A 27,604-nucleotide genomic window follows, 5' to 3' on the forward strand; every position below is an offset into this window, starting at 1 on the left:
ATCGCGTAGCCGGTGTTGGACATACCCCAGAGGAGAAAATCTTAAGCCCCGGCCGAAGGCCGGCTACTTACAAAAATTACAATTTTTAGAAAAATTAGCGATCGCGTAGCCGGTGTTGGACATACCCCAGAGGAGAAAATCTCAAGCCCCGGCCGAAGGCCGGCTACCTACGAAGATTACGATGTTTAGAAAAACTAGCGATCGCGTAGCCGGTGTAGGACATACCCCAGAGGAGAAAATCTCAAGCCCCGGCCGAAGGCCGGCTACCTACAAAGATTACGATGTTAAGAAAAACTAGCGATCGCGTAGCCGGTGTTGGACATACCCCAGAGAAGAAAATCTCAAACCCCGGCCGAAGGCCGGCTGTTTAAAAATGCTATAGAGGTTAGATACATTTGACTGGAGAAAAAATTGCAAATTAATGACTTCTATCACTAATATCTTCGGAACTACAAAAGATATCAACATGTATGATACCATTTTGGAAAGGCAATATTGTTGGCTATAATACGGTATGTAGATTTTAATACCTTATAATGGGTCCATTTTTGAGTTTTTATGGGTTTTTCAAAAAGTACTGGTAAAAAATATCAATTTTCTTGCATTACTCTGGAACCGGTTCTTGTAACCGGTTCATGTGACCACTTGTTGGATAGGTATTTTCATAAGCTTTCCAATGATACCCATTTTGTTTGTATCGGTTCAGTGGAACCGGATAAAAACCGAACATTGTATCTGAACTTTCGGGTCCAATAACCGGGTAACCGGTTATTTCCCCCACAAAAAATTTATATTGCCGTAATCAGTTTAAAAATACCTACCTGTGGTAAAAATTTCAAAATGATCAGAGCACAGCCCCTAAACTCAACTTGCTCCATATTTAATGACAAATTTGCTGATTCAAATACGTTGTAACATAGTTATTTTTCTGGCAAGGCGCTTACAAAATTGAATGAGTAGTTTTTTCCCTCTATATTCGCTTTTTGGTTACTCATTTGACAATGTACTCTTATTGCTTTTTTTTTTGCAATAATATTAGAAATTTTCAATAATTAAATATTGATGGTCAAATTGTTTAAATTAGGGTGTATTTCATAACTTTGCGATTCGAAAATTACATATATAAACAGGTTTTAAGATTTTATGAAATTAAATCTATACACATTTTAACAATTTGGCAACATTAAAATCGACGAATTCAAGAGAATAAAGGAACCAAGAGAGAGAGAGAGAGTTGAACATCGATTTGTGTATCCCTATTTTGGTGGCAAAGACGGTGAGACTATTATTTAATAAATTAAAAAACATAAATAATATAAATAATAAAATAAAACTATAATTTCAGAACCATGAGACACGCTCAATTCTTGGCACGCACCGTGCTTGTCCAAAATAACAATGTGGAAGAAGCTTGTCGGCTTCTGAATCGTGTTCTGGGTAAGGAGGAGATCTTTGACCAATTCCGTCGCACACGTTACTATGAGAAGCCATATCAAGTATGTAATACCTCTTGATTTAAAGGGAAATTCCCGTACTAATATCCTTCCTTTCATTGTAATAAATAACAGGTTAGACGTCGTGTCAACTTTGAAAAGTGTAAAGCGATTTACAATGAAGACATGAATCGCAAAATCCAATTTGTACTACGGAAAAATCGCGAAGATCCATTCCCAGGTTGCAGTTGAACAGTTGAAGGGACACCCACTCAACATCTATTGTGAATTATTAGTGTTTATTTGTTATCAATGTAATTTAAACTTCAATCTATAAATTAGATAAATAAAAAACAATAATATTGAAAGAGGTTTTTCATAATTTTTTTGTGTATATGGTATGTGTGTGCTAGCCGGCTTTTCAATACGTTTGATTATTAAATGGTAAAATAGCAAACATCTGTTGCTTCCTTTTTATACCCTCCACCATGGGTAGGAGGGTATATTAACTTTTATACCCTCCACCATGGGTAGGAGGGTATATTAACTTTGTCATTCCGTTTGTAACACCTCTAAATATTCGTCGTAGACCCCATAAAGTATATATATTCATAATCAGCATAAAATTCTAAGACGATTTAGCGATGTCCGTCTGTCTGTCTGTCTGTCCGTCTGTCTGTCTGTCTGTCTGTCCGTCTGTCTGTCTGTCTGTTGAAATCACGATAGAGCCCACATTATTTGACGTAGACCTTTGAAATTTGGCACAAGTGTGTGTATTGTCCCTAGGATGGTTGGTATTGAAAATGAGATATATCGGTCCACGTTCTGGTATAGTCCCCATATAACGGTACCTCCCGATATTCGGTATTTTGATGATTTATAACACATTTTTTCACGGATTTATCTGAAAATTGGTATTTGTAGGTCATGACGGGTCCCTGAGCGTGTGGCAAAACATTGCATGTATAGGTTCACGTTTTGGTATAGCCCCCATATAACGGTACCTACCGATATTCGGTATTTTGATGATTTATGCCACATTTTTTCACGGATTTGTCTGAAAATTGGTATTTGTAGGTCACAACGGGTCCCTGAGCGTGTGGCAAAACATTGCATGTATAGGTCCACGTTCTGGTATAGTCCCCATATAACGGTACCTCCCGATATTCGGTATTTTGATGATTTATGCCACATTTTTTCACTGATTTGTGTAAAAGTTGGTATTTGTGGGTCATAATGGGTCCTAGTTCGTGTGGCGAAACATTGTAATTATAGGTGCACGTGTTGGTGTAGCCCCTATATAACGGTACCTCCCGATATTCGTCATTTTTATGTTTTTTGCCACATTTCTTCTAGTGTTCTTTTACCCTAGGGTGGAGGGTATTAAAAGTTTGGCCCGGCCGAACTTAATGTTTTTTACTTGTTTAAAAAATAATTTACTTTTATTTTTTACTTAAAGACGATGTTTTGTTGAGATTTAATGAAGATAAAAATTTACTTATTATGTGGTTTTGACAGAACTACTTTGCATAAACTGGCATAAACTACGAATATGATAGTATTGGAACTCATTTTTATGACACATTTGAGCTGACTCAAAACTAATATGGTGATAAAGAAGTTAAAAGGAAGAAAATCGAAATTAATTTTAACCGCCGCATCCTATTGTATGTCATGAGATATGGTACAGCGGCACTTGCGCTGATAACTGATCTGGATGCAACCTTGGATGCATACTTGTCACTGGGTAGTTTAAACGATTCATGGCCATAAAAAGAAGTCATGGCTTTTCAAAGGAGTGGTAGAGCTAGCAATCAGTTTATATCAATGACTTTTTTGCGTGAGTCTTTATAAGTGATTGAAGAAGCATTGTTAGATAAATTTTCGAACTTCTTCGACATTAAATGGTAATGAACAATATAACGAGATATGAAGTAGCAGAATATACATTTAATGTTTCTATTTGGAATGCTGAACTACTACTTCAGTTTTATTTAGCTGTGCATTGGTCGCAATCCAAACAATGACAGATAATAGAATTTAATCAGACGTTGATTTGATGTCCTTGATGTCCCATGTCATTCACTCCCGGTACTAATTATTATATTATTAAAATAACTAAGCTGAGATTTATTTGAACAATAAGTTTCTGTTAAAACTACGATATTGTAAGAAATTCAGGTAAGTCAGCTAAACCAAATGGAATGTTGTTTTTCTTCTACGTATTTATACGTTCAATATTGGAAACAATTTTAAAAAAATTCAGTTGTTCAAATAGATGAAGATTTGTCACCCATTGGAAACACTGAGCTTGATATTTTTATATATTTAAAAACTTTTTTGTAAATAATATTATTTCCACGTAAACAATGAGGGGAGCTTAGTAGGCTTTTATTATTACAATGAGGAATTTAATTGTTATAAAAGATTTGAACTTAATATGGTTATATGTAATGTCTTTGCACTCAGTTGTACAAATTACAAAATAATAATTAAAAACTTAGTTAGCGAAAGATTAAAGCGCCCTTTTAAGGGATTTACTATCCTTTTAAGTTATAACCTGAAGCTATTAAAGTCATTGCATAAAAAACTGTAATAAATCTTCCCATTTCCTTGAAATCTACATATCTCTGTAATCCGATTAACCCACTGCATACATATGTACGAAGTAAAGCTGGCCGGAAATATCCCCATTTATAGAGACAGTTGTTTGTGTGTTTTTGTTTTTATGTTCTTGGACCTTGTCCATATGTTTATATGGCATCAACGGAACTTTGTTTAATCATTAATTTACATTTGTATGACCATATGTTTCAATCAAGACCCACAACTCTCATTCTCCTGCATTCGAACGTAAGAGAAATCCGTTCGGCTGTTTCGTTATTTCTTTTTTTTCCAACTAAACTTAACAGCAAAACGACAAAAAAGCGAAAAACACAAATCTAAAAATAGAAACAACCACGAGCAAGCTTTGTTGGTGTTTTCTGCCTTTACCATTACCCCTGTTCGCAGGGTAATCCTCCTGAACTCTGTGAGACACGTATGACGATTTACCAACACAAAAAAGCAAACTACAGCAGAAACGTTGTTAAAAACACGCAATAAAACAAATTTACCAGCGAAGGAAGACTGACATGAAAACAAAAACTCCTCAACCTGTTAGATGTATTCCTAGAACGACGCATGGAATCCTCATTTCAAATTCATTCATATTAACTTTTCGAGAAACGTGAGAAGTTAGTCCAGCGAAAGCTTTTCTTGTTAACTTGCAAACGACACTGTGATCAGACTCTGTTTTCGAGCAACAAAGAGGGAACTTTTATTAAAGACGATTTTAGGGAATATTCAATTAGTAATTATACTTGCTATATTCCCATACTTTATAATGATAAAACTTGATAACTTGTTTGATTTAGTTTGGTTCACATTTCAAAAGCAATGATTCGAACTAGAAATGGAATTCTCGAATTACATATACAATGTTTTGAATTGGATCTGAAACATTATTGTAAAATAAAGAAATGTGAAATTCCCTCTGAGATAGCCAAGTAGAGACATAGATTTAGATATATATTTCGTGGTAATATTAAAAATAATCGGATCTGGCTCAACTTTAGGACATATTTATTTTCGTCCGATTTGCTTTTTATTGTGCACCAAACATGGAATTTGGAACTTATGACCAAATTGAGCCGTTTCTAGGCTGTATGTCAAATTTAGTGAAAATCGATTCAGATATAGCTATAGCTCCCATATATATTGTTAATCCGGCTTGTTATATCTGTTCTGCACAGCCGTAATATGCACTCCGTAACAACGATATTCGAGGAAATATATGAAATACAGCTCTGAAATACCTTTGCCAAATTTTATCGAGATCGGTTCAGATTTGGATATATCTCCCATATATATCTTTATCCGTTTTCAAGTTAATTGTGCACCAAATGGTAATATAAGCCCAAATTTAGTATAAATCGATTCAGAGAAGGATATTCCTCCTATATCTTAGTTCCTTTGAACTTTAAATTATAACTATAATCATAGTTTATATAATTGAGTTCCCATAAATTCCCCATAAAAACTATTTTTGTTATGTGAAGCTCTCTATGCAAAGGGTATAATAAAGTCGATCCGTCCGACTTTAAGACTATGTTTACTGGTTGGATATTGGAAAAAAGTTATTGTTATTTTATTTAACTTTTCTTTTTCGATATCCCCAACAAAATTATTTTATCTGTAACCAATGTAAGCTTTACAATCTCTCTCCCCCAAATAAAATCTCACTGATGGAATAAAAGCTCCAAAGGTCATTAAAGCTTTTGACGCAAGAAAACAGTTGTCATAGGTTCAGGCATGACAATTTTCGTGTTTCGCCATTCAAAGTGTTTGTAATCATCGGCTCGAAAAGACATAACAGTAGCGTTTGAACGGCAAGTGTATCACAGCGGAAGAAACGTAAATAAGGAGAACACCAGAATACCATTTAAAACGGGTCATAAATATACTATAGAAATTAAAGAAGAAAAATATTAAATTAAAGCAAACTCAAATTACACAAATTCTTAACAAATAAAGGTGAATATTTTAAAAATACATTTGAAATTGGTGTAATAAAAATGACAGTGTATATTAAAATACAAAAGTGATACATTGAAAAATATGTTGCTGGCCTCCGGCAGCGGAAGTTCATTTGCACTCAGCTCAAACACAAACAAAACAATGTTTATGTATAACAGCTCTTCGAGTTAATTGATTTTAGGTTTCTATGTTATTGCCCTCAAAGGACCTTTATCTGGTGTCTAATCAATAGTTGCATTCGAATAGCGTACATACATACATACTAACGTACTCTGATTTCACTTTCGTCTCTGCCACAGACACTGTGGTGACATGCAAATAATTTCAACAAAGTCATGTTCTCGATTTGCCCAGAAATTAAAGAGCAAAATGCAAAGTCGTCTTTTTGTAATTTATATTATTGTTATTGCCAGTTCGGACAATATTTTATGCAAGTGAGACAGTTGTAGTGGGAGTTTGAAAGTCAGTTCTTCTTTTTGTTGTTTGCTTTCCCTATGTGGTGGAGACCCCCTTTGCTGTGTGGTGGCCATCTAATGCAATATATATGTGTGCGTCTGTGTCTGTGTTTTGGCAACTTCCGTTTGCATTGTTTCCCTTTGTTTTAGAAAATAATAAAAGTGTATGTATGTATGTATGCATGTGGGTTTGCATGAGTGTTTCTCCCCAACCATCGAAACGACTGACCTGCAACCAATACCACTTTGTTTTATTGTATTTTCCGTTTTAAGTCGTACCATTGTTTGGCACAAGAAATTGATACAATAAAGCGACTGTAGTTAGTGTGTTTGTGCATATTTATGTTTCCCACAACACCGGGTAACAAAAAAAAATATATATATTTTATATACTGGCGACCTAGTTTGTATTGAATAACAATACTTTCAATTTCGAAATTCCTTTTAGTTTGTCTTTTAAGAGTGACGTCAATGTACCACATACATACATATGTGTCCGTAGTGATGAAGAATTTCGGGATCATATTGAAAATGCTTAATTTAAATACCCAGTTCCTGGATTTGTTTTTTCATGATCTTGTTTCTGTAAATATTTTCTACAAATACTCTTTACCTTGATAGAAGTTAATAAACCGTACGCTTATCTCAGAACTCTTTATAAATAATATTGAATTAATTTGAGATGACGATAATATTGGTAAAAAACATTAATATTAAAAATAATAATAATAATAATAATAATAATAATAATAATAATAATAATAATAATAATAATAATAATAATAATAATAATAATAATAATAATAATAATGTGAGGGACTAACAGCAAATCGGATGAAACATATATATGGCCTCTAGCTACCGATTTACACCAAATGTGAAATACTAGTTTCTAGGATGAATTCAGTTGTAATTGCCAAAATTCTGTTAATTTGGGCTGATATTAGTCATTTAATCCACAATAAACTTGATATCTGATAAAAATACATACATAATCTAAGCCGATATTGATAAAATTTAGCATACGTATTTTCAAGCAGTACCTGATACCCGAAACCAAATATCATTCAGTCATTTGGACTTATATTGAACACTTGATGCACAATAAACCCGAAATCCGTTGAAGATATATGGTAGCTATATCTAAATTTGAACCAATTCTCAACAAAATTATTCATTAAATAGGGGCAAACTAATATTGTTTGCAAAATGTCGTCTCAATCGGATAATAAATGCGACTTGGAGTTTGTTCACAATAATACATAGACAGACTAACGGACAGGCGGACTTACCTCAAAAATAACTATGGGTCTATCTCCACATAATACCCACATAGACATAATGCCCTTACCACTATGTGGTGTGATATGTATAACCACCCACACATACATTCTGAAAGTTACTAACATTTTCAAATGTTTTAAAGACTGCTGGCGCGCTTTACAACGATTTCAATAACTGATTGGAAAGTGACCACAGCATTCGTATGAATTATTGGAATGGCCTTAAATTTAGATCGTTGTCATTTCATCTTTATCATGCGAATGTAGCATAGTGTTATTGTGCATGTACATACACAAATGTATATGGGTATTTGTACATGGGAGGGTGTTATTGTTTCTGGTAGCCAATTTTTATTTTCGTTTTGTTCGCTCTTTTGTTATTTTTTTCGTTTTTATTATTGATTTTCAGTGATGTTGTTGCCTTTGGTTTATGCTTTGCTATTTTTAGCCATTCATGGGTTTTGTTTCATTCACACCTCGTTCGTTTTCTTCTCCAAAACTCCTTACATCCTCTAATCGCCATCAAAGAATCTATGTGATTGCCGTAGGGAGGCCAGACACCATTAAAAACTTTGAACTTTGATGTATATATCCTAAGCCTAATTTATTGTAAGTTTATTAAATAATAATTATAAATGGTCAATGTTATAGACCTGAGAAGAATTGATCTATCACGGGTCGATCTTGAAGGTAAATAAAATTTCCTAAAATTTAAAATTTAAGTACTGTGGAAGTATCATAACAATCTCAACAGTGGTCAATAATCATTGATGTCGCAAGTAAAAACTGTTGTAAGTTCCTTTGGGCCAGACTATGAATATCTATTGCAAAGAGAAATCTGAAATACGTAAAATCCCAGATTATCGTGTCCATCTGTCCATCTCATCGAAATACGTGAGATATCGGCTGTTGGGAAATATTGTTCTCGGCTAGTACTATTAATTATAAATCAACATATGAGCTGGTGTTGGACATTTCCTACCCACTGATAACTCGAAATTAAAACCCATTCGAAAAATATGACATACAATGCAGCATGTCGAGGTATATCCCATCATTCAAAACCAAAAACTAGAGCTGACAATCGGTTACACTTCTTAAATAATAATAATTATTATTATTTTTTTTTTTTTGTAAAAATAGACTAGAACATAAAACTGGAATACGATACCAAAACCAGCCGATTTAGAGCATTTTGAAGATTTCAGCTAAATTAATTGCAATTTTGTGTTTCAGTCCCTCATAGAACAACAAAGTCCCTCACGGAAATGCATAAAGTATACATATTTCATATCACTCATACGCAGAGTTTTCATACAAACGACAAGAGTCCAAGACCAGTTTGACACAACTCTAGATGGTATTGCTACTGTTAGGATGTTCTGATTATGTATGTGATCGATTCTATCACGTTACAAGTTATAAATTGAATGACAAAGTTAATATAATATCCTCCATGGCAGGGAGAAGGGTAGAAAAAGTTCGGACCGGTCGAATTTTACTAAATTCAAATTCTAAACGTATTATTTTCAAATATTTACTAGATTTAACCAGCTTTCATTTATTTACTTAAAAACTTCGATATTTGAAATAAATAGTACTGGGCGTATGAGTACTGGTGAATGTTGAGTATACGCTCCCTCCGTACTGTGATGAATTTTTATATTAAGTTCGTCCACATACAACGGTAAATCGTCAATATTTTTTATTGGTATTCGGTATTTTGAACATACAATACAATATTCACCGAATTCGTAGAAATTTCGTATTTGAAGTTCCTAACAGGTACTACAGCCTGTGTCAAAAAATTGTCTATGCAGGTAAAGGTCTTCGTATGCCTCCGATATAACGGTACCTCCTTATATCCGGTATTTTGATGATTTTAGTTACATTATTAACCCTTTCAGTGTTTTTGTCAAATATATTTGACATTTAAAAGTACTCTCTTTCTTTGCCATTTTTTGTTTTTCTTACGAACCGTTATTTTTGATATTTTTTAATAACAGACACGTTCGCTATTTAAAAATATTGCAGTTCTATTCTATTAGTTTCGTTTTCGAATTTCTGAGCATATTTTAGTAAATTAGTACGGAATTTCAGATTTTTATCTCGACAAAAATTTTCATTGACACTGAAAGGGTTAACTGGAATTTTTTTCAAGTTTCGTATTTTAATATTGTAATGGATTATGACGTCTTCATATAGACCCCAATATAGCGGCTATATTCGGTATTTTTAAGATTTTAACAGAATTTATAACGGATTTTGTATAATTTCCAAATTTGGATAATTTCCAAATTTGTTCCAAATGTTGGAGGGTACTAAAAGTCTCGTCCGGCCGAATATAGCTGCTTTTTTACATGTTTCATTTTTATAAATTTCAAGGTAAAATTATTGTTTTTTTTATTGAATATCTGAATTTATCAATAATTTTCGCAACCGCACACCTTGCCACCATTGGTGAATTACATGAAATATCAGCATAATGCGATTTAAACAATTTTCTGATACAATCAACCATTTTCTATTTTTTTTCTCCAATTTTATATTCAATATCAAATTTATAATTCAGTGGAATAAGAAATGCATAGAGACGAACAAAAGAAATACCAGCGAGAAAAGAAAAAGTGAATCTATTTTTAAATATTCTTTCCCAACCATACCTCCTGACAAACTCTGTTTTCATTTTCTTTTTCGTCCTCTTGGCGATATTTTAAATGCGTGCCTTTTGTTGTCACTGAATTGAAATTAATACTTTTGAATGAATTTGAATTTTTTTGTAATCCAAATGTCTTTTCTATTTTCAGTTTATTAAAGTCAGGCACGTCATCTCTGCCAACGTCACAAAAATGAATTTACATAATCCCACTTTGATGTTGGGACTGGCATCACTTCTGGTGTTGTGTTGGATAGACACTTCCGTGGCTTTTCCATCGCTGGTTATGCCTCGTTTGCACAGTAAGTATTGTAAAAATTATTTAAATATGTATGTATGTAAGTAAGTGTGTATTTCTGTTATGGTTGTCTTTTGCCAAAATGCCGGGTGGAGTTTTCTTATTCCATTCGTTTTTTGAGGAAAGGAAGTCCATTTACAAGTGATTTAATTAACATGGGTCACATTTATTTAGATCAAGAATAAGGAAATATCTGATGTTGATATTGATTTCCGATACATATATGTATGAATGTGTGTGTGTGTGCATTGTTATTTTGCCATGGAAATTCTCAATAACAATAATGGCGTCTTAGTTATTGTCTGGGATTCTTGTTGTTTTTGTACATACATAAAGATGTTGGCTTTAATCCAACTGCTTAACATTGGATTCCTTTGAAAGAAAACAAATCCCATTGGAAAGTATTAACCCAAAATTCTTGGAATTGCGGATTATTGGTATTTAAGATTGTAAAGAATAACATGCATATATTATTAAAAAGGAGCAGAAATATATTACATAGGAGTTGCGAAGTTCCGATTCGCTATTTCCAAAAGTTATATGACATTGTAAAATACCAAAGCCATTTTTTACCATTTTTTTGCGATTTTTTTGCTTCAAAATTTAAATGCTCGTGACAGCCACCAAACCACACAGATAAGCAGAATTCCAGAAAATGTTTAAAAAATGACAAATGAAATATTCAATGCAATTTTAACGTTCAACGACCTCAATGCATGCTGACATCCAATGGATACCCCTAGAGGGTTAATAAAAGGACCCTCATATACAGAAATTGCCAGTAAAGACGTCACACAAATATATGTACGAATGAATGAATGTGGAAACGTTTAAAGTGATAGAGACACACATTGGAATTTATTTTTATTGCCAAACGTTTTGTTTTCATGTTTTTGTCTCCTTTTTTTGTTGTTGGTGTGATGTCCATAGAAAAGGAAACCAAGGACAATTGTATAAATAAATTTTACTTTTTATTTTTCTGTAGTTTTGGTGGAGTTTTTTATTTCATTTTTTTTTGCAACATACACAGATACACATATGAAGTTTAATTTATATCAAATAACATGCCTTAATACCCGGACTGATCTTTTGCAGAGCCAAACAATTTCGTTTTAATTTTTTAATTTTAAAACTGATTGATTGTTTCCTATGAGGGAAGTTCCAAGGAGTGGGCCACTATTTTCCAGTTCGTATCTGACCTAAGTCTGATATGAATATTACAACGTGCCAGATTTGGACTATATCAACTACTTCCTTCAATTTAAAAACTAAACTACCTCAGGCCAGCACGCTTCGCTACCCCTTTTTATTTTATGTGCATTCAAAATTTTGTATACGAATATTTTTTGGTTTCAAAAAAATAATAAAACAAATTCAAGAATTTAAAAAACGTATTTATTTTAATACTTTAACGCGTAAACAAACAAATTGCTCGGTCTACCAACACGTGAACATGCCAGGAACAGCTGACCTTGTGAAAAGCAGGAACATGTCAAATTTAGTCCGCACACACGAAGGGTTTGTCCTTCGGATTTATTAAATTCATAGCAAATGCTAAGAGTGCAGGAAAATGCAATCTTTTGAAGTTGAGTGGCATTTCTGCTGCAATTAGAGAATTCAAGGTAGCAACATACTTCCCTGTAATAATCGTATCCTCAATTAAATCGTTGTGTAGTTTTTTACTGTTAGCCTAATATCTTAGCAAAGGCGTTGAACCGATTTCAATATAATTTGACAAAATTTACTTTTACACCGAATTCTGGCACACCTTCCTTCTTAATTTGTCAAATTTATTATTGCAACAAAATTCCGCCACACATTCTGAATTTCATTAGAATCGGTCATACATATCGTGTTTGGTACATAACATACATGAAATCTTCCGAAATATATACATGAGAGTTATACCCAAACCTCAAGCGATTTCTATATAATTTGGCAAATTTCTTTTGGTAGCAAATTTCATCTCTATGTCCGAATTTCATTGGAATAATATCGCTTTGGAAACATAAAATATATAAAATCGGCCGAAAAAATATATAGAAGCTATATTCAAATCTGAAAGGATTTGAATATAAGTTGACAAATTTATTTTTATACCAAATTTAGTCACTCATGCCAAATTTCATTGGAATTGGACATACGTATCGTGTTTGGTGCATCAAATAAACGAAATGTTTCGTATATACATATATTCGTATATAAAAAAAACTGCCATAAAGTCAAACGCCATAATGTTTACATTTTTTTTCAAATTTTATTGAATGAAAGCAAAAAATGTCGAAAATAGCATAAAATTTAAGAATAAGTTTAGATTTGTTCAAGTTGGTCCCCTATTGGCACGAATTCTGGCCTTCAAGCGGTCAATGAAACCGTCACACGCTGCCCGAATGTTGTTCTGTGGTATTTTGGCCCATTCCCGGCAAAGCGCTTGCTTGAGGCGATCGACACTTTGGTATGTTTTAGTGCCAACCTTGCTATCCAAAATATTCCAGACACAATAGTCCAATGGATTGGTATCCAGATGTCCAAGGTCTGCGGCCAAATTGTTTGCGTTCCCAAGGCTTTATTACACCCTCCAGAATATTTTCGCGATAATATTCGACATTAATTCTGATGCCATGGTCGATTAATGTGAGCAGAGAGCGACCATCGGCTGTTATGGCTGCCAATACCTTCACCATGGCTGGCGCTTGAGTTCTGGTGGCCAACCGAAGGTGCACATTTTCAGCTGACCTCTTTGGCAAGTAAACAAGATCATTTTGTTTGTTTACAAACCGCTGGACAACGAAGGTATTCTCATCGGCAGTTCACCACTTTCGGCCAAGCGAAGCAACTCTTTAGCTCTTTTGAGTCTAATTTCTTTCTGTTGCGGTGTAAGTTCTTGCACTTTTTTGAATTTCAATGGCTTTACCCCGAGCTCATTTTTCAATATTTGCCGAATGGAATATTGAGATATGTTCAGCTCAAAAGCCATTTTTCGGCCACTGCGACGTGGGTTTCGATCAAATCGCTTCTTCAATTTTCGAACCATTTCTGCTGATGTTGCTGTTTTCTTCTGTCCACTTCCTTGACGTCGGCCTACGCTACCACGATTACTAGCGATGGTACGAGACACAAAAGATTTATTCACATTTAAATGCTGGAGTGCTCCAACGATAGCCACTTGTGGCTTTCCTAGAATAATTTTAACAGCTGTCGGACAAGTGGTTTGGAAATAAAAGTCTGAAGTTGGTTGCAGTTTTTTCATCTCACCCTGGAATTCATTTATAATAATTATTTTTCAGCATTATCTTTTGACCTTTCCCAATAATTCGCAGCTCATCACAAACTTTTTTGATATCTTCAAATGAAATAAAATTAAGTGGCATTCTCACAAGTCCCTTCGTTGCACAACAGCAATTCAATTAAAGTTTGCAGTGAAATGGGTGCTAATGTTATGTCAATATTCTTCCATTCAACGACGAACTTTTCTATCATTTCTATGGCAATGACTTTTGTGGAAAGTTCGTCTATAATTTCCACAATTCACAGCAAACATTAATCATTAGTTTTTTAACAACAGAAGTTTCATAAGAGAATTTTGAACTTTTATTCAAATGCAGAAGTATAACGGGGTGAATGAAATATTATATGAATTTACAATTTTTATTTCATATGTAAAATATGCACTTTACATGAGGTTAAAATTCTTAAAAAAACAAATTGCTATATGGGAATTACCAAAATATTAGACTTAAGTTCATCATTAAAGATTGTTAAACTATGCTCCAACGATTTCATCCAATTCATTGTATGGATATGGTATCACAAAGTGAACTGAATGCATCGGGGCAGATTGTTGATAAAACCTGGGAAAAATTTAAAACAATTTGTTACAATTCCACACCTGACTTATTATTATTGTTACAATTGGTACACTTAAGTACATATATCAAAAACCACCATTTTATATCAGACATACTTCCTAGCTTTATTTCCCGTATAAAATTTCATGATTTTAACTCTGCCCGTTAGAAATCATCATTCCTACAATTCTATGATACATTTGTGCTACAATTCATCAGAGACCCCCTCATTCCAAATTCTGGGAATTCTACTTCTATCCGTTCGCCTATAAAAATGATGGAGCTGGAATCCTAAAATTTGACAATAAAACTACTGGCGGAGTGTAGGATTGGAATATGGAGGAAGTTTTTGAAATGTGTACTCATGTGCACAAAAAGTACTCAATGGTTCCAAATTTGGTGCAATTAGGATATTGTATTTTAGGACTGAGAAATGTATGTAGTTTTGGAAAATAGTACTTATGTATACTAAGTGGTACTAGATTTGGTGCAATTTGTCCTAATGGTACTAAATGTGGTACAATTTGGATTTGGGTGAACCAATGGGGTTGGTATCCTGAAAGTTGGAAATGGGATTACTGTCAGAGTGTAGAATTAGGAAATGTAGGTAGTTGTGGAAATTTGTACTTATACAGAGTGAGATGAAAAAACTGCAACTCACTTCAGACTGTTGTCATTTCTAAGCCACTCGTCCGACAGCTGTTAAAATTATTCTAGTGACAGCTCATTATATTGTTTACAAGCGTACACAAAACATTTTGGTGAGAATTTTCCAGACAAGTTATTCGTGATGGAATACAAGCGATTTCTTTATATTTGGCTGGAAAACCACAAGTGGCTATCGTTAGAGCACTGTAGCATTTAAATGTGAATAAATCTTTTGTGTCTCGTACCATCGCCACACCATGATACTAGTAGTGTAGCCCGTAGCAACATCAGCAAAAATGGTTTGAAAAGTAATGAAACGACTCGATCGAAACCCGCGTCGCTCGTGAGCTAAACATATCGCAATATTCCATTCGGCAGATATTGAAAAAGGAGCTCGGGGTAAGGCCATTGAAATTCCAAAAAGTGCAAGAACTTACACCACAACGGAAAGAAAATAGACTCAAAAGAGCTAAAGTGTTGCTTCGCTTGGCCGAAAGTGGTGAACTGCCGAATTTGGTTTTCTCCAATGAGAAAACATCCGTTTTCAAAAAATGATCGTGTTTACTTGCCAAAGAGGTCAGCTGAAAATGTGCACCTTCGGTTGGCCACCGAAACTCAAGCACCGGCCATAGTGATGGTGTGTGCCGCCATAACAGCCGATGGTCGCTCTCCGCTCGTATCAATCGACCTTGGCATTAGAATAAATGCCGAATATTATCGCGAAAATATTCTGGAGAGTGTATTAAAGCCTTGGCCTTGGACATTCCAATCGGACTCAGCACCATCGCACTCAGCAAGCGCCACCCAAGAATGGTTACAAAATGAGGTTCCTCGCTTCATTTCCAGCCCACAATGGCCACCAAAATCTCCGGATACCAATCCGTTGGACTATTGTGTCTGGAGTATTTTGGAAAGAAAGGTTGGCACTAAAAAATACCAAAGTGTCGATCACCTCAAGCAAGCGCTTCGCCGGAAATGGGCCAAAATACCGCAGAGCAATATTCAGGCAGCGTGTAACGGTTTCATTGGCCGTTTGAAGGCCATAATTCGTGCCAATTCGAACAAATCTAAACATATTCTAAAATTTGATGCTATTCCCGAAATTTTTTGCTTTTATTCAATAAAATATGGAAAAAAAGTAAAAATTATGGCGTTTGACTTTGTTGCAGTTTTTTTATCTCACCCTGTGGTCCCCATAAAGCGGTTATTTGCCTATACCTAAAACTGTAGAAAGTTTGATTCGACCGAACCTAAATATATTTCTACTTGTTTATATATCTCTTTTGGAGATTTTCCGTTAAATTAATTAGTTGTGTTTACTTCATAGAATTTTCTTGTTTCTTACATTTTCGCATTGTTGCCAATTTCGCAGTAAACCACAATTGGTAACAGTTTTAATTAAAGGTAATTCCGAACTTTTTTTTTGCTTTCATCTATCAACGTTAGTGGCCTTCTTATTTTGTTTTATTTTTTTTGTTTTCTTGTAACAAACAAATTTCTTTGTGTTTCATCGATTTTTTTGTTTCGCTTAACTTCCGGTTTGTTACAATAATCCACTTGACGAATACACAATTGCAATTTAATACGCAACATAATGAATGATACAACAATGCCAATACAATGGCAAACTACTACCACCACCACATTATAGCTAATCATGTTTATGCAATTTAGCAGTAACAGTCTAATATGTGCACATAATAATGCCAATATGTGTGTGTATGAGTACGTAAATCCACATATGTGTGTGGACCTTCTGAGAAAATATCCAATTGGCATTTACAAAATTCTACCGGCCCGGCGTGTGGGGTGATAATAGTTTCTTGCAAACATTTTATTTGAAGCGTAATTTCTTTTGAAACGCCATTACATTATAGCCCTCGACATGGGTGATTGGATAGCCAGCCGTTGGTTCGATGGATGGATGGTTAGCTGTTCAGTTGCATGGCACTTATATTATGTAAATTCCAGACCACACACCACAACATTACACATTGTTTGCCGTGGCTAGGCGTTCGTTTGAAACGGATTAAATAGATTATTGACACATGTCCTCTCCAGCCGTGAACAAACAGCAGGGTAGCAATGTAGTGAGTGAGTGGCACATCACTTGTCGCACTCATGGCTGCTTATGCCAAAGGAGAAATGTTTGTTATTAATCAATTTATAAAAACATACCATTTTTGGACAGTACTCTTTTCCAAGTACCATTAAAAGTAAGACTCTTCAAATATTTAACTTTGTTATTGACAATTGTACCACTTTCCTAAAAAAGTTGGTTACTGCTAAGAAAAGGTTCCAGTCGAATATTGTAATAACTTTTGGATTTCCAGAAGAGGAAAAGTTTAAACTTAAATTTTTATAAACAACAAGTAAAAAAGCAGCTAAGTTGGGAAGGAACTTGAAAATTTAAGAAAAAAATCCGTCGAGAAAAAAGCTCAAAACAAACCTTTATTTGGGGCTTTACGAAGACGTGGTGCTGGATAAGAAATGTTCTGTCATAAACTGTAGTACCGATTCCAAACTTCAAATACGAAATTCGAAAAAATTCCGGGAATAATAACTCTAATATCATCGAAATACAGAATAAAGGGATGAACTGTTATATGGTGGCTTTCTAAGACGTGGATCTGCATAGACAATTTTCCGTCATAGGTTGTAGTACCCATTACCATCTCAAATACGAAATTTGAATAATGTCCGGTGAATATTATTGCGAAAATCCTGGAAATGCCGAATATCTTGGGGTAGCGTTGTATGGGTGCTATACTAAAACGTAGACCCATATAGACAATAATCTTTCTTTGGGTAAAGTACTCAGAGAGAACTCCATGTGTAAAAATTCAGACTATTCCATTGAAAAATGTAGCTAAAATCATCAAAATACCGAATATCGGGGGGTACCATTGTATTAGGGCTATACGATATCGTGGACCTATACAGACAATTCTCTTCCAGGGGGTAAATTATTCAGAGAGAACTCCTTGTGTGGATTTTCAGACTATTCCTTTGAAAAATGTGGCTAAAAAATCAGAATACCGAATATCAGGGGGTTATGATTGTATGGGAGCTATACGATATCGTGCACCTATGGCCTATATCTTCGAACTTGACCTGCCTGCACACAAAAGTCTGATCTGTGCAAAATTTTGGCTTCCTATCTTAATTAGTTTTGACTCTAGGGGGATTATAACAGGCGGGGCTAAATCGTCTTAGAATTTCCGCAGACCAAGAATATATAGGTGTGAAGTTAAGCTATATCAGTCCACTTCTTCTGGCAGCTATCCCACAATGGGATCAACATTTTCGTAAAACGCAAAATGAGTATCCGCTTATTTTTGAACTCAGCACATTCCAATATTTTCATCAACACAAAACAAGAAATATGTCGGTCCACTCCATCAAGTACCTCCCCCATAAGTGGTTAAAATGTTGAATAATTATAACACTTATAAAAGATGAAATATATCGGCCCACTTCTTCTTGTACCTGCCCCACAAAGTGTCAAAATTTTGAATATCCATGAAGCTCATAAAATGCGAAATTATCTTGCGATTCCATTCAGACGTGCAACATCTCAATATTTCCATTATCACAAGATCTGTTTTGAAGATGGTACAGATCGGGCCATTCCTTCTGGTACCTCCCCCACAACAGGTCAACATTTTTGAATAATTGTAATTCGAATAAAATGCGAAATAAGCAGTCGATTACTTTCATACGCAGCATATCTCAATATTTCTGTTAACAAAACACCTGGTGTGAAAATGACATATATCGGTCTGCTTCATCTGGTACCTCCCGCACATAAGGTTCAAGTTTTTGAAAAACAAAACGCTCCAAGAAAGCGAAATAAGCATCCAACTCCACTCAAATTTCACACATCCAAATATTTTTGCTAACACAAGATCTGGCGTGAAGATGAAAAATATCGGCCTACCCCTTCTGGTACCTCTTCCACAAAGGTTCACAATTTACAACACTTATATCTCTCATAACAAATCGGGGATTTTTTCAAACTTGGTATATATACACATTTTTTTTCTCAATCAAAGAACTGATGTAAATCCCTTTTCGTACCTCCCCCACAAAAGCTTAAAATTATAATAAAAAACTTCCCAAACAATTGGTTATAATTGTGATTTTGTTCAAATTTTGCACATCCAAACATTTTTATCAATATTAGATGAAGTGGAATACTTCAGTCCACCTTAACTGGTTCCTCACTCTAATTTAAACATTTTCTAAAGATTATCACATATCTCATATAAAGTAAAAGAAATATTCGATACCTTTCAAATCTGTCACAATGTAATATTTATATCAGATATGAAAATAGTTAATATTGGCCTACTCTTTTGGAACCGCCCTCATAAAGGGTCAACAGTTTGAATAATCATAACGCAAGTCAAAAACTAATACAAATCGCAATGGGAATGTAGTGACTACAATTCAAAAATCGTCCTCTTTATAACTAACATATTTTTTTGAGTGTCACTGCTACGGGACACAGCTGCCATCGTTGACAATATATTGACAGCGTTTATTTTTTGTCGATAATTCAATATCCGTCTTTTTGGCAAATTTAATATTGAAAATGCTTTCAAGCCAGTAATTTAATTATGTCATGATTTATTTTTTTTTCTTCTTGTTATACCTTGTACCCACAGGATCAATGGACAATGAATTGGGGTTGCAAAATAAAAATATGGGTTTCCCACAGGTAAGCATTGATACACTTATGCTCATACGAATTTAAGAGTATGTAATGTTTACACACCCACATCCACGTTTCAGACTGACGATGATGTCTTAGAATTGGAACAACTGCGGGAGGTACATCCTGAGGAACCTCTTAGTTATAGCCATCAACAGAATTCGGAAACATTAATGGCCGAAGAACCTCAACCACTGATAATGGCGGATGAAACTCTGCCAGGGTTGGAACAACAATTGGAAGCGGCAACACCACAGCTCCAAAGTACTCAGGGTCCCCAGGTCCCGGCCGAAAGTGCCGGTGAAACACCACCAGAGTCTGGCAATAATGGTGGCGAGCAAATAAAGTCATTTGGTGGCCACCGACCACCAACTCTACAAAATAACGATGGCGGCAAAACCGATGGAAATGGAGAGAAACCCAAAGCCAAGGTAAGATTAAAAGATGTTACTGTAATTTAAATTTAAAAATTTGTTTGTAAATTGTTGTAAGGAAACTATAAAAAATCGGTTAAATACTTTACATAAAAATCACTAATAAATTTGTTGTGTTCCAGAACCTGCAAGAGTCTACTAGTTTCAATATCCTAAAGGGAAAATCTGTTATGGTAGTAAAAACTTTTACATTGTTGCAGTTCTGGAACAGACCAATTTTCGTGTCATTAGATGGATTTTTTAGTTTCGAAATGTTAAACAAAATTCAAAGGAGTTTAATTTAAAAAAAAAAAATAAAGTGATGAACTATTGGCGGAAATTTTGGTTAGGAATGTGTGAAGGGAAAAGATAATACTGTATTTTTTGTCATTCGTACTTCAATGGTACTAAAGGGGTAAACATAACACACGCGTTGATTCATGTTACGAGCTGAAAGATTCGAGAGAGACATTTTAACAGATTTTTGCTCCTTTTCGCAATCACTAGCAACCCTTTTCCTTTTTTATTGCTACAATAAATCGGCATTTAAAAACATTGTTAATAAAATATTGCAAAATGGGTAATTCTCCCTTTTTTGTTCATTTTTTATTTTTGATAAAATACAACATTTTTAACTCGTATATGAAAAATTCCAGTGGGAACCGAATCGCTCGAAATAGAGCGAGAGTTTTCTTGTAAGAGTGAAATCGAGCGGAAAAGTATATTTTGTATACTGATATGTGTGCGCGTATATGTGTGCTGGAGGATAGAGGGGGAATATGGGAGATATGGGAGAAGAGGAGTAAAAAGAGGGAGAGGAGTGAAGAGAGGAAGAGGCGTGAAGAGGGGTGATATAACACATACATAGCAATGAAGGAACGGTATGGCAAAAAGTAAATGCGTGCTCGACTAGAGTAAAATCTGCTCGTATTTGAGCGATTTCTAACTCGAACACTTGGTCCAATTCGAGTGAATTTCACTCTATGTACAAATTCGAACGAGTTTTTTCGGAGTGCATATTCATAGAAAATTTCAGGTACTGACATTTAGGGGCTATACAAAGATCTGGACCTACATAGACAGTTTTCTGTCATAGGCTGTAGTACCCATTATAACCTTCAAATACGAAATTTGAAACAGATCCGGAATTTTTACCGACAATTCTGAAAATATAGGCAAACAATTGATAAGCCCATGTAAGACAGATTGATATACGTTAAATGTTCTGTTTTTTAAATCTGGTCAGGCTTATTTAAAATGCTATAAAAATTAAATCCTTGGAGTGATAGATTTCCATCTGAGTTCTCTGCTAAATGAATTAATAAAATCAACTGTTCCCTAGTGCCGTCTGGGTATGTACGGTGCCGCACGTCTTGTTTATGGACAAAATCCTGTACTTCCGAATACAACAACAACAACTTCCGCACCGGCTGCCACCACAATGAAGTCTACCACGACAACGACAACAACAGTTGCACCACCACCACCTCCAGCACCGGAAGTACCAGCCCAGGATGACAGTGACGAAAGTGATAACGACTCTGATGTCTCAGCAGAGCCTGGTGAGCCTGCCGAACCGGCAGTAGAAAATCAAGATATCGTAGAGAATGTAGAAAATGCTGAACAAGCACCAGAACCGGCACCTGAAACCTCAGATGATGGTGAAACAGTTAATCAACCGTCCGAAATCGAAGTGACTGAAGCCCCTCCAGAGGTACCCACTGTGCCTGTGACAATTGCAACAACTCAAGCTCCTACCCAGGTTTACACCTACAGACCGTATCGCACAACAAAGAAACCCAGGAGAGACGAAGAGCCCGAACGCCAAGTGATCGGTGATTTGGTTCTCGAGGATGAATCAGCCTTACGCAAGTCCACCTCTCGGCGTTCTGTAACCCATATGACTCCCAAGGTTTTTATGCTTCCATTCAAATAGCGTTAGAGTTTCTCCCACAAAAGAAAAAAAAAATCCCCAACACCAACAACAAAATATTTAAATAGAGGACCTTTGTTTCTGTTCCGTTTCTTAAACGCCTTTAGTTAGCAATGCATCCACCAAAATCAAAATCAAAAAAAAAGTTAACAATCGGCAGTTATTAGCAACAAAATTGTTTGCACTTCAAATACGAAAGCTTTGTTCGTTCTGTTTTTTTAATGTTCTCGTTAAATTGAAAGCTTTAATGGCGCAATATATTAAATAACGAATTTTTTTCTTTTGATTTAGACGGCCGAAAGCCTACTGAAGCATGGAAATGGCCAATATTCCTCCTTTGATATGGCCCAATATGTTTTCTGGACTGGCGATGAGGCTGGGGTGGCAAAAGCTGTGGAGGAGCTAATCCAACAGGATATGGTGAGTATGATGCTAATACGACTAGTTGCCCCCTTCAGAGAATTGTAGTTGTTAACAAGGATCGCTTGTCCCACTATTTTGCTAGATGAGCCGTGAAGATGCTTTGAAATTTTTGCATGAAATACGAGTGGGTATTGAATATTTACAGAAATCCTATGCGAATCGTATCTTCCCCGAGGAGATCCATCACAATACTGTCAAAGTGAGTTTTATTTATTTTTTCCTTCCACAGTATGTGATTTTAAAGTTGCCTTTATTTTGTTTTTTGCAGAAGAGCTTTATAACTAAACCGTCCACTACGACTACTACAACTACCAGCACCACGACTACTACAACAACAACACCTAAGCCTGATTTACAATATTTGAATTTCGAACAAAATCTTGAAGAACCCGAAAATCTGAATTTGGCCAAAGCCCTCGATAATATTGCACTTTGGCATAAACTGCAAGCCATGAATCAAGGCAATCAAGCAAGTCAAGGTAGGTGGGAGGGGTTTACCATGTTGACATATTCTGTGGTATATTCAAAGAATTTATTTTTTCAGATACAAGTGAAGATGAAAATGAAACACGACGTCCTAAAATTGCCGACTGTGATCACAAGGAATATAATTTGGAGGAAATAATTTACAAATTGGCAAGGGTAAGTTGGGGTTTATATTGAATGGTGAGTAAAGAAATAAGTAAAAAAGTAGCTAAGTTTGACGGGGCCAAATTTTTCATAACCTCCACCATTTGGTAGATAAAATTCCATTAAAAAATTTGCCTGAAATCATGAAATACCGAATATTGAGGGATACTATTATATGGGGGTATACAATATTTTCAACCTACAGGGTGAGACAAAAAAAAAAAAAAATGCAACAAAGTTTAACGCCATAATTTTTAAATTTTTTTAAATTTGAATGAAATCAAAAAATGTCGGAAATAGCATCAAATTTTAGAATAAGTTTAGATTTGCTCGATTTTGGTCATCTTTGGCATGAATTATGGCCTTCAAACGGCCAATGAAACCGTCACACCCTGCCGAAATGTTGTTCAGTGGTATTTTGGCTCATTCCCGGCTTAGCGCTTTCTTGAGGTGATCGACACTTTGGTATATTCTAGTGCCAATCTTGTTTTATAAAACACTCCAGAAAGAATAGTCCAACGGATTGGTATCCGGAGATTTTGGTAGCCATTGTGGGCTGGAAATGAAGCGGGGAACTTCATTTTGTAACCATTCTTGAGTTCGATGGTGCTGAGTCAAGTTGGAATGTCCAAGGTCTGCATCCAAAATGCTTGCGTGCCCAAGGCTTTAATATATCCTCCAGAGTATTTAAAGAGATAATATTCGGCATTTATTTTGCCACGGTCGCACCCCACCACTACCATGGCCGGCGCTTGAGTTCTGGTGGCTCTTTAGCACGTAAACACGATCATTTTCTTTGTTTAAAAACTGCTGGGCAACGAATGTTTTCTCATCGGAGAAAACCAAATTCGGCAGTTCACCTCTTTCGACCAAGCGAAGCAACTCTTTAGTTCTTTTGAGTCTATTTTCTCTCTATTGCGGTGTAAGTTCTTGCTCTTTTTGGAATATCAATGGCTTTACCCCGAGCACATTTTTCAATGTTTGCGGAATGGAATATTACGATATGCGATACCGGTTTCGATCAAGTCGCTTCGTTAGCTTTCGAACCATTTCTGCTGATGTTGCTGTTTTCTTCCGTCCACTTCCATGACGTCGGGCTACGCTGCCAGTATCACAATAACGAGCGATGGTACGAGACACACAAGATTTATTCACATTTTAATGCTGGAGTGCTCTAACTAAAGCTATTTGTGGTTTCCCAGCCAAATATAAAAAATCACACTATCACGCTTGAATTCCATCACGAATGACTTTTTTTGTGGAAAATCCTCACCAAAATGCTTTTGCACGCTTGTAAACAATATAATGAGCTGTCACTGGAATAATTTTAACAGCTGTCGGACGAGTGACTTGGAAATGACAACAGTCTGAAGTTGGTTGCAGTTTTTTTTCATCCTACCTTGTACATACTTTGCTAGGTCTAAAATTTTTATTTCAATGAGTTACAAACGGAATAACGAGCTTGATATACCCTTCATACTATGTGTGGTGAAGGGTATAAAATGCCTAAGGCGAATTGTTGGAACGAATCTAAAATTTTAAGGTGGACTTTTCGCTGACGTAATTGCTGGCACTGGATAATATCGTATAATTGGATTTTATGAACTCAGTTCATAAATGTAGAAATAATGGTGTGTGTGTGTGAGTGAGTAAGAGAGAGAAAGCGCGAATCACCACTAGAAATGACAGAGAGAGAGAGAGAGAGAGAGAGAATGAGCCAAGTAATGGTAGAGTACATATTTATAAAAATTATGAAATTATATTTCTATAGAATATATTAAAAATAAGATTAAATCGTTCGGAATGAACTTATTATCCTTTACCTTTTGGATCAAACTCGCAAACATTAAAAAACCTAGTTGAAAAATGCTGTAAAACAGTTATACCTGGATGTACCGTTATTTGGGGATTATAATCAAACTTGGATCTAAAAGGGCATTTCTTTGCTAGAACGTTTCCTACATGCTGGAAACACAAACTGCATGCTGTGAGCACAACCGTTATGTGGACTAGGCATACAAATTTCCCGAATATCCAAATATATTGAACACATTAATTAAAGATATTTTTTAATTCATGATATTGCAGATAATGTTTACTGAATCCCTAACACATGGCGATGAGGCACAGCGAGAAATCAAAAAGTTAATGGATTTCTTTGAACGTGAACATGAATTGGGTGTCATACCCTTAGATTTGGAGCAAAAAGTTATACGTAAGTGCATTTTTCATAATTCTGATAATTTTTCATTGACAGAAATACTCAATTTACAGATGTTTTATTGCAAGCCTTGTCGGATACCCTAACTGAGAAACCTGAACTCTGGCCGGCAGCACAGTATCCCTACAATCGTTTGTTGCGTTCCTACGCCCATACAAATTATATGCGTCCCAGTTCGACAAATGTTTAAACAGTATTCCTAGCAAGAAAATAAAAATAAAGAAAAACAAAAATAATATTAACCAAAAATATAGATCACATATACCACTCCGATTCACAGACATACGTATATACATAACACATAAAATAATAAATAGCAAATGTTTACGATTTATAAAACATAACAAAAAGAAACTTTGAAATAAATAGAAACACCGCAGATTTTTTATGGTTATTTCCTCGAAGGCAACATTTAAACCGTAAAAACGTTTAACTCGGCGTTGTCCATTTAAAACCGAACGTGTATTTTACAATTAAGAAAAGCCGAAGATTTTCAACTCAATAGCTTTTTGAATGCGATGCGCTTTTTTTTCCGGAAACGATTTAATAAAAGCCACGGTAATCAATGATAAAAAGAATAAAAAAATTAAGAACCGTTTTCAATCAATTTATTTACATACATACATATTTTAAAATCAGAGTAACGTTTTAATAAAAAAAATATAAATAATCAATGTTTGATAGGCATGACGGCTTTTATTGGAGTTATTTATTTATATTAAGAATTCTCCAATATAATTAAAAATAAATGAGTTTTGTCTTTATAATTTCAAATAAGTAGACCTAAATTAAAAAAATTAATTTTCAATTTTCAAAATTCATTTGAATTCAAAATCTTTTATTTAATTTCAAAGAATCATACAAAGATTAATTATTCTAAATTATTGCATTCTAAATGATTGATGCCGTCATCGCCAGACGCCCTTATTGTGACATCGCTTGCTATTGTATATCACAGCAGAGTAAAATGTGAACATTTATTGTAGCCTCCTAACAAAAATATATTTATTAAATGGATCAAACTATAAGCAACTGAATATATAACACTTGAATAAAACGTAAACTTTATATTCGTATATTATTAAATAATATATTAATATTTGTATAAAATAACAACAAAAAACACTCTAGTAAAATATATACCTACATAAAAACAAACATTTAAAACAGGCTGTTTTCAAAACACCTCTTCGTATTTATTTAAGCCAATCATAAAATAAACATTTAATTTTCATTACAATTTTCTCCAAAATCCGTCTTTGAAGTAATGAATTTAAATCCGTGATATTTTCAAATTCCCGTATGATTTTAAAGCAAATCCAAAAATTAAAATAAAAAAATATTAATTATTTATATTCAGAAAAAATAAAATCTACAAAAATTCCAGGAATTGTATTTTGTTTAATTCGATTAAATGTCAGACTTAATGTTGAATGAGCTTTAAATGTATAATATAAATATTTTATTGTATTATACCTAAAATTAAAAACAAAAACGTAAAACAAAATTTATAAACAAAAAAGATATAACAAACAAAAATTTAGGCACTAAATCTAAACCCTGTAAATGAAAGCAGCAACATTTGTTGTCATAGCTGTAGATATAAATAATTTAAATATTTTATTTTTAATTTGAAAAAATAATACAGGATATGAATGAGCACCTGAAATATTAAAATATTAAAACTATTTGTAAAATTTATTTTTAAAAAATAAATATTTTTATTATTATTATATAATTTCGTCCACATATGTATCAAGCACTCATTTGCAGTTCACATTCTTGGTTTCTCATGCAATGCTATTTATAATAAACATTTTAGTTTAGTTAACAACTAACCCTTTATAGTATTTTATTAAAAATGTGGTGTTGAATGGTAGGTATTCTGAAAAATTATTTAAATTAAATATTATAATAATAATTAAAAATACTTCAATACCAGATATCAACAGAGACCTCAATATTAATTTTATCTCTATCCCCTTTTTATTTTTTATTTAATAAAGTTGAGACAACCACAAAAAAAAATTGAAATCTCTTTAATCATTCCTGCATAAAAACAACCTCT

At 34.4% G+C, this 27,604-nt stretch overlaps 2 protein-coding genes across 3 annotated transcripts; both read left to right on the forward strand.

Annotated features, from left to right (window-relative positions):
- Window positions 1-1,126: 1,126 nt before the first annotated feature.
- Window positions 1,127-1,801, forward strand: LOC101900838 (small ribosomal subunit protein bS21m). The gene is made up of 3 exons (XM_005180513.4): window positions 1,127-1,276; window positions 1,346-1,496; window positions 1,569-1,801. Exons 2-3 carry the CDS (start codon window positions 1,350-1,352, stop codon window positions 1,683-1,685), a joined length of 264 nt encoding a protein of 87 aa, XP_005180570.1. The 5' UTR covers window positions 1,127-1,276; window positions 1,346-1,349; the 3' UTR covers window positions 1,686-1,801.
- Window positions 1,802-5,810: 4,009 nt separating this feature from the next.
- On the forward strand, window positions 5,811-27,374 carry LOC101900020 (mucin-2). Of its 2 annotated transcripts, none has more exons than XM_005180507.4 (11): window positions 5,811-6,008; window positions 10,557-10,707; window positions 19,870-19,922; window positions 19,997-20,347; window positions 21,672-22,241; window positions 22,554-22,682; window positions 22,768-22,884; window positions 22,954-23,164; window positions 23,230-23,327; window positions 25,404-25,530; window positions 25,590-27,374. In XM_005180507.4, the coding sequence occupies exons 2-11, from the start codon at window positions 10,599-10,601 to the stop codon at window positions 25,724-25,726; spliced, it is 1,902 nt and encodes a 633-aa protein (XP_005180564.1). In that variant the 5' UTR covers window positions 5,811-6,008; window positions 10,557-10,598; the 3' UTR covers window positions 25,727-27,374. The 2 variants fall into 2 exon arrangements, with proteins under 2 accessions (XP_005180564.1, XP_005180565.1); XM_005180508.4 differs by having other exon boundaries at window positions 22,831-22,884.
- Window positions 27,375-27,604: the final 230 nt, after the last annotated feature.

This window comes from Musca domestica, unplaced genomic scaffold (genome assembly GCF_030504385.1).
Source record: "Musca domestica strain aabys unplaced genomic scaffold, Musca_domestica.polishedcontigs.V.1.1 33, whole genome shotgun sequence".
Taxonomy (NCBI): Eukaryota; Metazoa; Arthropoda; class Insecta; order Diptera; family Muscidae; genus Musca; species Musca domestica.

Excerpts from the sequence above, each read along its gene's own strand:
- LOC101900838 (XM_005180513.4), top strand. The coding sequence starts at position 1,350 with ATGAGACACGCTCAATTCTTGGCACGCACCGTGCTTGTCCAAAATAAC. Across the intron at positions 1,497-1,568 it reads ACTATGAGAAGCCATATCAA|GTTAGACGTCGTGTCAACTT; the intron begins GTATGTAATACC and ends AATAAATAACAG.
- LOC101900020 (XM_005180507.4), top strand. The coding sequence starts at position 10,599 with ATGAATTTACATAATCCCACTTTGATGTTGGGACTGGCATCACTTCTG. Across the intron at positions 19,923-19,996 it reads AAAATATGGGTTTCCCACAG|ACTGACGATGATGTCTTAGA; the intron begins GTAAGCATTGAT and ends TCCACGTTTCAG. Across the intron at positions 20,348-21,671 it reads GAGAGAAACCCAAAGCCAAG|TGCCGTCTGGGTATGTACGG; the intron begins GTAAGATTAAAA and ends ACTGTTCCCTAG.